This window comes from Phyllobates terribilis, unplaced genomic scaffold (genome assembly GCF_046119375.1).
Source record: "Phyllobates terribilis strain yellow unplaced genomic scaffold, ASM4611937v1 Scaffold_5754__1_contigs__length_49283, whole genome shotgun sequence".
In the NCBI taxonomy this organism is placed as follows: domain Eukaryota; kingdom Metazoa; phylum Chordata; class Amphibia; order Anura; family Dendrobatidae; genus Phyllobates; species Phyllobates terribilis.
In genome coordinates this window covers 1-13,257 of record NW_027368499.1, presented here as the reverse complement: position 1 = coordinate 13,257, position 13,257 = coordinate 1, and the positions used below count along the sequence as shown (strand labels likewise).

Here is a 13,257-nt window from a genome sequence, read left to right as displayed (position 1 = left end):
ACACGTGGCCTAGTCATTTCTGTTGAAACAATATATCTCAAATGCATTGGACTGCAATAGAAGGACGGTTTAAAGATGCTACAGCCCACAGAGCTAACAAAGAAGGAGAGTGCATGTAAAAGACATGAACTGCAAACAGGGGGCTGCCAGAATGGGGCATGCACTGATAAAAATTATGAGGGCCCATTTAGTTTGTGCAAATCATACTATTTAGTTTTATTACGATTATATATAGTTCCATTTTCTTGAATTGGCTCACTGATATTGAATGATATAGATACAGGGCACAGTGGTTCAATCATATTCAATCTAGAAAATGACCACATCAGCTGACGCATTCATCAACGCAAGACAACCCTCTGAAGGCCCAGCAACCATCTTGGCCATTGCTACCGCTAATCCCCAACACTATGTCCTGGCAGACACTTTCCCCGATCAGTATTTCCGAGACACCAACTCTGAACATATGGTGGAGCTCAAGGAAAAGTTCAAGCGAATGTGTAAGTACAACTTCATATCTATGGCTGTTATATGTTATTTCTAGAATTAGTTTTTTAAAACTTTAAAAAAGAAAATTTCATAATTCAATTTCATTATCAGAATACTGAACTTATAATACTAAATTATGAACATATCTTTTCATATTTTAAGGTTAAAATTTTAAAACAAACAAATTCATTTAACTATAATTAGCTATGGAAAAGTATTATGTGAGAAACTTTTCTTGTGTGTGAGAAATGAGATTAAATACTAGTAATTGGATTTGGAAAAAAATCCAATGACTAGGATTCAATCCCATTTAACATGAGTTGATTAAACCAACACCATCAACTAATCATTGACTAGCCCTTGACTTCAGAATTTCTACACGAAATGTGCAACACTTTCTTATAAAATTTAGGTCGTTTTACACTAGAATGTGCTATAAATTTGCATATATATTGTATGCGATTTTTAAAGATAAAATCTACTATGTTCTTAAATGTGCAACATTTTTTTACTAAAAATGTGCAATAATTTGAATGTGTAAGTGCAATAAAATTATAATGATTTTATATTACATTTTGAATGTCAATATTTTAAACAATCCACGTATATTACTAAAATTTATATGTATAAAGGTGGGTTGTAGTAAAACGGTTCTTGTGGTAAAATTGTAGTATTAATCTGGACCGTTAAATTAAAGCAAATGGATGAGCTGAATTTGATTGGAATAATTAGATTGTTTTAAGAAAATCAAGTAGAGAGATTCTAGGAAGGAAAAATAAATATGAAAAAAGAATTTTTTTTCAAGTGTGCGTGTTTCAGTTTTCGTGTTTTTCATGAATGCTTCTTCTTCCTCATCCTAATTATTACTAGGAAACCATTAAAGCATTTTTTTCTTCATCTATCAAGATTTATGACATGATATTCGGGATTGTAGTTTCAGTATTCATTGATTATAGTTGTAGTTCTATTTCAAAGGTGTATTTTTTGGGTTAATCATAGTAATTTTTCCAATTTATGAGATGATATTCGGAATCTAGTTTCAGTATTCATTGGTAGCAGTTGTAGTTCTATTTAAAGGTGTATTTTTCGAGTTAAATCTTGTAATTTTCTTGATTTATGACATGATATTCGGGAGCATAATTTAAGTATTCATTGGTCGCAGTTGTAGTTATGTTTCAAGTTCGTTTCTCTATTATGTGGTGTTTATGGTTCTGTTTTCCAAATTTATGTGAAATTGTTATTTTCCTGGAATTGCTATTTTCAAGAGGTTACAGTTTACGCGAAATTGCTATTTTCCTGAGTAATCTAGAGTTATTCATATATGCATGATCTTGTTTTCCGTAATCATGTATAGATATTCTACCGGCTTGCTTTTTTATTAGATTGAGTATTCGTAATTTGTTAGATATTTTATTCTTGTATTATGCAATGATATTGAATCCATAAAACTAATCCATTGTAATGTCAATTCAAATTAGTTCTAAGATGCTTTTGAGTGTGGAGTATGTAAAAAAAATCATGATTGATGTGTTAGTTGCTTTTCCTTTTTATGGAACAATGGTTCGCGGGCTGAGAACATGCATAACAATGGATCATGAATAACGAGTTTTAGATAAGGAAAACCAAGTCGTGGACTAGGATAAACTAATGAGTACATGAATAACAACGAATCATGAACAACGATTCTGAGATCAAGAAAAATAAGTAATGTACCTGGAAAAACTAATGAGAACATGAATAACAAAAGATCGTGAATACAAGTATTAGATCAGGAAAAACAAGTCGTGGACTAGAGAAAACAAGTTATGCACTAGGAATAAAAAGAGAATATGTTCCCACATTATATTTTAAGGTTTTAAGCGTACCAAAAATAAAACTATTTTTATAAACATGTTTTCATCTCATTTATGATTCAAATAAATCATAGAACTGAATCAACCTTAAAAATAAAACAATAAATAAAACCCCAAAAGAACCCTAGAATAGTCAATCTGTAAGATTGAAACAAAATCATTCTTCGTAATTAAACCCAAAGCATAGAATTAAAAGTAAAAGAAAATAGCCATCAATGAGACACAAATAAAGAGGAGAAATACTATTTTTAAACAATGTAATTGCCCAATCAGTTGCTTTGTGTCGGTGATGAATGGATTGGAATAAATAATGAAGCAAGACGTGACACAAATGAAGAGGAGAAGCATATAAAGAAGAAGAAAGACGATGATAGTTGAAATACATAATGGACGAGATGGTTATATTAGGGAAGTGGAAATCCCTATAAACAAAGGACTGGAAATTGAACCTATCTATAATACAAGATTTTCATATTTCTCTTTTTAATCTTGACCCTTGATTTGATTTTAATCTAACATCTTAAAATACTACTACCCTTTTACTCTAATATATTATTTTACTAGAACCTAAATCTACATGTGTATTTACTAAAAAAAGTCTAGCACATATATAGAAAACCGATGAACATATGATTAAAAAACTTATATATTAAAATTGTCAATCACATTTAATTATACAATATTGTAAATTTACTTAGAATATATTGCAAATTTACTAGACGATCTTGCACAATTACTACTAAAATCTTGCACATTTAATAAGAATATATTGCACGTCTATAGAAAACTAATGTATATTTGATGCACATTTATAACATAAATTACTGTTTGTATCTCTCCCAACACGAGAGTCCAAACCACTAGTACTCGTTCAAAGAGGGGACTCAACATTACCCCTCATAAGGAGGGACTGGACACCTTCTACTATAAGGGGAGAACCGAAATTCTCACTCAAAGAGAGACTATCCATACTAAAATTACAAATAAACATATAAACAACTAATAAATATGCAAATATGAGGCTTATCATCGACGTATGAGTTAATGATAGCCCCTAAAACAATAAAAATATAGATTACAAGAGTAGAATAACTGCAGTTATTGGTGGAAATAGAGATTTGAGAAGTTCTTAGAGGTTTCTTCAAGTTTTTTAGAGCAAATTCAAAGGAAAAATATTAATAAAAATATTTTAAGATTAATTTCAACAAAAATATCCTCATTACATTGTAAAAAAAGATTGTTATTCGTTTAAAGTTCAGATAATACTTTCCATTAACTAGCATATGGGGAGCCCATATTTCACACGGGCCTTGAACTCCCGTACGAATTTGTGCACAAGATATTGGTTTTAGAAAATATGATCATTGATTTAGGATATTGTTTAGTGCCATATTTATAATATTTTTATAAAGATTTTTTTATAATTTTCTATGATAAATATTTAAAAAAATTTGACACTTGTGGCTGGTTATAAAAAAATAAAAATAAAAGAATAAATATTTATTTGTAAAAAGGTCTTATCAAGATATTACTGAACTGACTCTTACAAAGCTATATAAGTGCAGTTTTGTCAAATATATATATGGAGGTGAGTTCCGGTATGAACTTCCCTTATGCTTTAAAATGTGAAGAATGTTGAGCTATTAGATTAGAAAATGGAGGGCAGAGATTAAAAGATGGAGTTTTTAATGAATCCACGCGGTGACATTTTTGTAATTAATGGTGAACTGTTTTGTTTTGTTTTTTAATGTTTTCTGGGTGATTTTTTTATCCCCTTAGATGTGAACATTAGCGTGTTATATGTGTACCCGAGAAAGTTCGCACTTCACACCTATGGTTGTTTTCACCGGATCCTTATTCTATATATATGACTATTATTTGAAACCTAATACTGCAAATTAATCATCGTTTTCAAAAATTACAGTTAAACCATGCAAATATAATTACTTTCATATTATTTTATTCAATCTTTAATCTTCTATGGTAAATTGCTTATTTATGTCTAAATATCACCATTATTTTGATTAATGAGAATTAGTAGACTTATGAGCATTTGTCATTTGTCATTGATACTTAATGTGATTAATAAGTCATTTAGTTTTTTACTCATTGCTTAACTTCGTATTCAATTAGAATTAGGATAAGATACATGTATTTTGAAATTATTGTTTTTGCATCAAATTTGTGATATTTAGGTGAAAAGACAACGATACGCAAGAGGCATTCATATGTTAACGAAGAGATTCTAAAGAAGCACCCAGAACTGATCTCCCCTTCTTCATCATCTTTCAATACAAGGCAAGACATTGTGGTAGAGGAGGTGCCGAAACTCGGACACGTGGCAGCCCAAAAGGCCATCCAGGAGTGGGGCCGACCCAAATCCGACATAACACACCTAGTCTTTTACACCACTACTGGGTTCGAGATGCCTGGTGCTGATCTCGAGCTCGCTAATCTCTTGGGTCTCGGCTCCTCTGTCAAGCGCCACATGCTCTACCAACTCGGGTGCTATGCTGGTGGGACCCTCCTTCGCCTTGCCAAAGACCTTGCTGAGAACAACAAGGGTGCACGTGTTCTCGTTGTGTGTGCTGAGATATTGTTAGTCTCTTATTTCGCCCCGAGTGAATCCAACATGATGACACTAATAAGCCAAGCCGCTGGAGGGGATGGTGCTGCTGCTTTGATAATCGGGTCGGACCCAGATGTGAAGCTAGAAAGGCCAATATTTCGCATCCTGAGCGCTAACCAGACATTCATCCCTGGTACTAAGGACTCCATTAGGGTACGTGCAAGGGAGATAGGGCAAACCTTAGAGATTGCAAGGGGCGTGCCTGAACATATTTCTCGTAATGTAGGCTGTTGTCTTGAAGATGCGTTTAAGCCTCTAGGGATATCAGATTGGAACTCTATCTTTTGGGTAGCGCATCCTGGTGGGGTTGCTTACTTAGATCGGATCGAGGAGGCGTTAGGCTTGAGGTCAGATAAGCTATCTGCATGCAGGGAGATTCTTAGAGAATATGGAAACATGGCTAGTGCGACTGTGTTCTTTATATTGGATCTAATGCGCAAGAAGTCGACACAAGGTGGGCTAAAGACAACGGGGGAAGGGCTTGAATGGGGTGTTTTATTTGGGTTTGGATCAGGCATTACCATCGAGACTGTTGTTCTCCAGAGTATTTCAATTTGATGTCTTTGTGTTCAATATGTTTTGTGTTTAATGTGTTTGTGTTCAATAACGTTGAAACTTTTGTACTACCTACAAAATGCTTCAATTTGATGTGTTTGTGTTCTGCAAGTTTGTTCTTTATGTTTGTGTTCTGCAAGTTTGTTCTTTATGTTTGTCTTGTAAAACTTTAATATTCTTTGTTTAAGATATTAAAGTGGATTTCAAAATTTTAGATTGGTGATAATTAGTACAAAGTTGTGAGTTATATGCTTATATTTTCTGAAGACAACTGCTTATAAATGTCTAAGGTTACCACTTATGTTATTGAGAGATCATTACTTGTTCCTTTCCTCACATCTTATACATATGTATCGATTAATATAACTAGTTATTTCTTTATAATCTCTAAAAGCTTTTTGGGTGTAAACTCAAGGGTTTGGTTAATTGGGAGAAATTTGACCCTATTAATGAGGGTAGAGTAAAAACTGAGTGTGCGGATGCATAAATAGACAAGCACACATGCTTTCCAAACTATGCAAAAACGATCATAATAAAGCAACAAACAAGCAAGCAAGACAAGCTACAATGTCAAACCTTACAATACAGTAAACAAACAAACAAACAAACCATAGTGCGTTTGGGCATGGTCAAGCCCTTGAATGTTTCTGATAAGTCCTTCTTGTTGAGTTTCGAAGAGTCCTCACATTCATCGACTACTTGACAGGGGCTTTGCCACCTAGAACCACGTTCCTCCCCTCCACCTTCTCATTCTTTTCTTGTGATTTGAGCTTAATCTTAACAGAGGAAGGGTACTCCTTCTCACCGAACTCATCTCTTTCATCCCATGCAGAACTGACCGAGCCATCATCTCCATCCTCATCCTTACAATCTGAATCACTCGCAGTAGGGCACTCTTGTGTTGCACTATCACCTTCACAAGCAAGCTTGTCCGATGACGAAAAGTTGTCATCCTCACCAAGTGTTTCACTCACGTTCCCACTCTCTTGTTGTGATTCACTCAAATCATGTTGCGTAGGAAAGTTGTCATTCATGTCCGTTATGACCAAAACCTTTGATGAATCGTTTTTGGAGGCAGTCGAAGGAAGTGTAATGTTCGTGCCATTGCCGACCAAGGAACCACCCACACCTTCTGGTCCATCCCCTCCCTAGCACTGCCCTTCAATTCCTTGGAACTCTTCTTTCCTTGACCCCAACGACATCCTTCTTCTCGTTAAATGGGAAACCATCATCCACATGTCCAAATGAGCAACACCCCTTACATTACTTGGTTTCATTCCAGAGCATTGAAGAGAATCTTCATCATCAAAGTCTAAAGTAACTTGCATCCTTATAGGCACTTTGAAGTTGATCTCCACCAAAAATCGAGCGTATGATCTTTGCTTCCTACTATCGGTCACTTGATCCATGAAAAGCGGCTTGCCCACTTGAGAGCCAATTCGGCCAAGCACTTCCAGGGTCCATGAGTTCTTGGAAAGACCAAAGATGCGAACCCAAAGAGGGATGCTGTCAATGTCACATCGATTGAATGAGAACTTATCTAGAATGTGCTTGAGGGTCATTGTCCTTCCATCAATGAAGTATCGACCGCCCTTGAGCACATTTTCTTGATCTTCCTTTGTATCGAATTGAAAAATTAGCCATCCTTCTTCCACACGATAATGAGACTTGAAGCCCCACGCCTTCATCATTTCATTGATCAAGAAATGGCCCAGATGATAGCCAACATATTGGCCAAGAAGATACCATCCCTACACGAATTGTTTTGAGAGACCATCAACAACCTTGATAGCAACACTGGGTGAAGTTGGAGGCTTGTAGACGAGATTTCCGCCGAGACTCGAGTTCATCATATCTTCTTTGATTTAATGGCACATGCATTAGGCCTAGAATCACCAAGATTTAATAACCAAGCAGCAATGAACTCAGGAATAGATAGGTGTATGCAGTACCATTAACTTCAGTCGATATTTAACATGCAATCAACTCTCTCTACAAAGCAATCCTAACTAGATCATGCAATTGATTTCTACACAATGATAAGACCTTTCAACTAGAAATAATCAAACCCTAGAAATTTGAATAACATCCAATCTACCTAGATGATCAGGCCAGACACACAAATCAAATTCAATAACATTCAAGTGCAAGAGAGATGAAACAATCCAAATATGAAATAAAACAAAGGTATAAGTCTTACAACCAAATCATCTGAAGGCTTTAGCTATTGAACAAAGCAAAAGGGAACTAGTGTGACATTGTTATCTAGATCGTAAAATAGAAAAGTGAAAGTGTAACTAAGAGGAGGCAAAGGTCCAAGCCTAATCTCCTATTTATTCAACCCTAAAATTGGGAATAAGAATACTAAAAGTCCATTCCCGTAACCCTTCTTCAAGAATCAAAGGCCCGGAATCAATTCCGCAAGCGAAGCCCGAAACTGTTCCTTGGCCAAGCAGTGGCGCGGTCGCGCCCAAGCATGGAACGATCACGCCTTGGCATGGCGCCGTCGCGCCTGGGCATGGAGTGGTCGCGCCTAGGCGTGGAGAGGTCGCGCCCAGGCCATCTAGCCCCATGTGCTCGTTCACAACTGTGAAGTCGCGCCAGTCTCTTGCTGCTTTGGCGCGCTCACGCCTTCGGTTGTGCGGTCACGCCTTCTTCTCTGCAACGATCTCCTCTTCATCTTCCCTCTTATGTATGTAATCCTAATGAATAACGCTACTGCACTGCAAGGTTTGGATTACAGGAATACAACTCATACCATTTCCAAATCACCTACATATTATGCTAATAAACACTTGATGCGCTATGCAAGATATCTCCTATCAAACTCCCCAACACTTAGACCTTGCCCGTCCTCGAGTCAGCTCGACGAACTTCCTCCTCCATTAAGCACATCAGTCTTAGCGAGTATGGAAAAATATGATAGCAGTGGTCATCATCAACACTTCAGCTCTAAAACACCTGAAATCATCAAAGCACAGGTGTAGACTCCGACTCTACCAAAAATCTATAAAAGCAAAAAAAGCAAGACGCGAAAGACTCAAAACGACTCTATCTAAAAGAAACAAATATGACCAAAACTAATCCAAAATGCATGTTATCACAATTTCTCAAACTTGGACTATGTATGTCCTACAACAAGCACACGAAAAAGAATCCATAGAATATGAAATTTATCTCTATCCAAGTAACATATGAAGGATAATAATGCAAGATCAAACAAACGAAAAATACCTTCCTAACATTCTTCATAATCAATGACAAGATATCATAAGTTCCAAGACAAAAGATAGCACAATAATCACAACTCAACTCAAGAAATACCACATGGACTTTTCGTTGCTTCTTTTCACCCTATTCACTTATTCATAATTTTTCTTCTTTTAAAATCATTATTTGAGCTATCGTGTTCGTCAGTTTTACGATCCAGGCCCACAAATGAAACTCTTCGCTTTGAAATGGAGGATCGAACCAGGAGTGATCTTTCACACCATGGAGATCGCATGCTCTTCTGAGTTATTGCGCTAGTAGCTCACCCACCTTATTTTCTTGTTATTTTAGTTATTATGAAAAGGAAGGAAGCAAGATCGTCTGAACAACATGATAAAACTAGAGATGAGAGGATATATTCAATTGTAGTCTCGATTCTAATGCATCTTAATCAAAGTCCATATGCTCAAGTCAATGTAAAAAAATTGATCAATCATATCATCATAATAACGCAACTGTAATGTCAACATCTAAAGCATATTAAAGAGATTCAAAGTCAATGCACCATTATAAGAGTCCACAAAGGACCAAATAGGGGAATATGATAACCGACACACAAAAATCAAAAACAAAAACAAAACTCAACAACTCAAAAACAAACGGAAATGCAAACATAGTGAGATAATTTCCCTCCCCCACACTTGAAGTACACAATGTCCCTATTGTGAAAATAAAGAACAACGATCAAAGAGAAGGAAGAAGAATAAAGTACCTCATATCTGGGTTGCCTCCCGAGCATCGCCTTGGTTAGAGTCGTTGGCTTCACTTCTCAGCTCTCAATCATCCATCACTCGACCCTTCATGAGAAGACTCATCCAGAAATTCCTTGTACATCCTCACATAATAAGACTTGACCCTTTTTATTTTCCTTACTCTCTTATCATACCATGACTTCTTCTTATGCCTTCTTCTTTTCCTTGTAGTATTCTGGAGGTTTCTTAGGCTCAACTCTCGGTACCTGCAGAACAGAAGAAGGGAGAAGCTTGTCTCCCTCTAAAGTCGGCGACGGGGTCCCACTGGCCAAACACACCTCATCATCAACTATATTCCCAGTGGGATCAAGCACACCAATAGCATAAATAGAAGCAACATCCTCAATGGGGTGTTTCTAGCATCAAAGATATTAAATTTCACAATCTCCCCATCAAACTCTAAGGTTAGAGACCCACTAGCTAAATCAACTTTCATTTCATTAATGGTCTACCTAAGAGTATAGGTGCAGCTTGCCTATCATGCTCCATATCTAACACAAAGAAGTCGGTAGGAAGGACTAGCCTATGAACCATAACCAAAACATTCTCAACTACTCCCTTAGGATAAACAGTGGAACCATCAGCTAATTAGATTATTATACTAGTTTCCTACAAAGGTCCCAATCCTAGATGCTTACATAGAGAGTATGGTACCATATTAATAGAAGCACCCAAATCAAGCGTAGCTTTATCAAAATGAGTTTCACCAATACGACAAGGAATACTTACCATTCCTAGATCGTTGCATTTCTTAGGCATACACTTTTGGAATATAGCCGATACTCTTTCACTTACATCAACCTTATGTTGTCCCTTTAGCTTTTGCTTCCTCTTTACCGTGCATAGCTCCTTCAAAACTTAGCATACCGAGGAATACTTTAAATTAGGTTTAGTTAAAGGATGTTTACCTCACACTTACTGAAAGTCTCAAAAAATCTCCTTATCGTTCTCCGGTCTCCTTGTGTCTTTCAATGCTTCGGGAAAGGGTGTTGGGGTTTCAGACTCCCGAGTGGTGGAAAGTTTGGATGCACGTAGTTGTCTTGTCTCAGCTTGAAATCACCACGCTGATCATCTATCTCGTCCCCGTCATCAAGTGGTGGAACTGGATCAACCTCTTTGGCGTTCAACGGCAAAGGAAAACCATCCCAAAAGGCTACGGAGGCGCGGTCGCATGGGTCCAAGGTGCGGGCGTGTGGGTCTGTAGAGTGCTAGGCGCGGTCTCACATCAAGGGGTACGGTCGCGCACCAACTTTTGGAAACGAGACCCGCCTGCACAGTCGCGCGACTCATTGGCGCGGGCATGTGCGTCTGCAGAGAGTATGACGCGGTCGTGTTGGGCATGGGCGCGGTCACACCCTTGTGTAGGTCCCTCAGCGCGGCCGCGCTGGACTGGGTGCGGAAACGCATCTGTTGCCTCTTCAGCTACAAACCCTTCTTCATCAATTGACAGTTTCTCCAATTCCGACCACTCCTTAGTGACATCACACTGACATTCTTGATATTCGGGTTCACTGTGGTCTGAGAAGGCTGAATTGGATTGATTTTTGCCAGAGTAGATACCGTCTTCACCAACTGCACAATTTGCACTTCGATGTTCTTAATGATTGGTTCCATAGTTTGGACATGAGTTATGAAGTGCTTAGTCAAAGAATTCAGCGGATCCGTAGTTGATGGTCCCGAATTAGGTTGAGGATCGTGAGGCTTCCACCTCGGTTGTTGCTCATCTTGCGGCTCAAAATGTTCATGCCCTCTTAATTTGGGATGGTATCTATACCTCGGATTATAGTATCTTGTTTATCATTCCAAGGGCGTGGAGGTCCATATCCACCTGTGTCATTAACTTCACCAACTGCATCTTCCTGTAGCTCAGGGCATTGGTCAGAGTGGTGGCACAGATCCGAAAATACTCCACAAGCTCTCGCTGATTGTTGCCCACTCTTCGACACTAGATTAGTAAGCATCTTCTTAATTTTAGCTAGCTCATTAGCAAGGACCGGACTCTCTGAACTCACGGTATTCAATGCTCTCTTAGTGTAGGTCCTCTGAAGGCTCGTAGTACTTTCTGCCATATCTTGCAGCTTCTCCATGGCTTCCTCAGGGATAGTTTAAATGCTTCCATCGCAGGCGACATTGATCATTCTCCTTTCCTAATTCAGCAAACCTTGGGATAAGAAATAGTACCAGATCATCAGACTCGTATCCATGGAAGGGGCAACTAGTAGGGATGGCAATGGGGTGGGGATCCCCGCTTCCCCATGGGGAATCCCCGTGATGGGGATGGGGATTTTAAATGGGGATGGGGACGGGGATGGGTGAAACATAAAATCCCAGCATGGGGATGGGGATGGGGTGGGGAATGGTGTCCCCGCCCCGTCCCCTGCCCCGACCCCGACCCCGTGGGGAATCCCGGATGGGGGTTGGTTAGTTCATAGAACTTCATATCTCGATGTGGTTTTTCATTTGTCTTAATTTAGTTGATTGTCTTGTTTTGTCGGTTATTTAATTACTAATTGATTATGAATTAAAATTATTCGTTGTTTAATTCAGTTTCTTTTATATTTAGATACACATATAGAAAATAAAATTGAAAATTGAAATAAGATAACGGGGATGGGGAATCGGGGATGGGGAATCCCCGATGGGGAGGGGGACCCGGCGGGGACGGGGATGGGGAAAAAAATTGCCCCCGACGGGGATTGAAATTATAAACGGGGATGGGGACGGGGATAGTAGTCCCCGCCCCGGACCCGCCCCGTTGCCATCCCTAGCAACTAGCACACAACCCCTTGAAACGCTCCAAGTAATCATATAGAGATTCCTCATCTCGCTACTCTACCTTGGCAATCTCTTTCTTCAGCGCATTTGCTTTCTTAACTGAGAAGTACCAATCTAAAAACTCCTTGTGCAATCTATCCCAGCTGTCTATAGACCTAGTAGGTAGATGGTAGTACCAGGACCTAGCAGTATCCTTCAGCATAAACCTGAATGCTCTCATCTTGATCTGCTCTTCACCGATGTTTTCTGGCTTAGTTGTCATGCAGATATCATGGAATTGGTTGAGATGCATGATTGGATCCTATCCAGACAAACCATGAAATGTGTGGAGCAAATTGATTACCTCAGACTTCAGCTCGAATGTCACCGCAAGAGCAAGAGGTGGTAGAATTACTACTTGTGGCGGATGTGTCAGATTAGGAGTAGTACGCTCCCTCAATGTTCGGTTGTCACCATTGCTCCTTTTGCATAAGTACCTCTAGGTGCACTTCAAACAGTTCTCTTTGCGGCTCTAGAACTTGTCTAAGTTAAGCTAATTGCATTTGGGTATCCGCAAGAGCCATTTGCCACGAGTCTGATCTTCAATCAGATCGTCGTCCATTGTATCAATCTCGACTCTCTTCTCTCTATGACTTCTACAGATAGTCCGCTCCATTTCTTGATTAAGCTCAACAATAAACTGATTAGTATCACGGGGGTTGACCATATACTAGTTAACACCAAAGTTAATCAAACTAAAAACACATGAAATGAAACTTTGACTCCTCGGCAACAACGCCAAATTTGACAAAGCCTTAATGGTCATTGGTGCCCAATCAAAGTAAATCCTAACTACGAACTCTACAATTATATAGAGGCAAGCAAGTGTCGAATCCCACAGTGAGTCAGATTATCGATTCTTGTGTTATTAAGGTGATTAACTTATAAGTAACCA

The 13,257-nt window shown here is 38.4% G+C and overlaps 1 protein-coding gene across 1 annotated transcript; it reads left to right on the top strand.

Annotated features, from left to right (window-relative positions):
• The first annotated feature begins 316 nt into the window (after positions 1 to 316).
• Positions 317 to 5,529, top strand: LOC141250467 (uncharacterized). The gene is made up of 2 exons (XM_073669980.1): positions 317 to 500; positions 4,538 to 5,529. The coding sequence occupies exons 1-2, from the start codon at positions 317 to 319 to the stop codon at positions 5,527 to 5,529; spliced, it is 1,176 nt and encodes a 391-aa protein (XP_073526081.1).
• Positions 5,530 to 13,257: the final 7,728 nt, after the last annotated feature.

What these genes read in the sequence shown, in the direction of transcription:
- LOC141250467 (XM_073669980.1), top strand. Translation starts at nt 317, where the DNA reads ATGACCACATCAGCTGACGCATTCATCAACGCAAGACAACCCTCTGAA. An exon ending in GGAAAAGTTCAAGCGAATGT is followed by an intron (nt 501 to 4,537) that starts GTAAGTACAACT and finishes TGTGATATTTAG; the next exon opens with GTGAAAAGACAACGATACGC.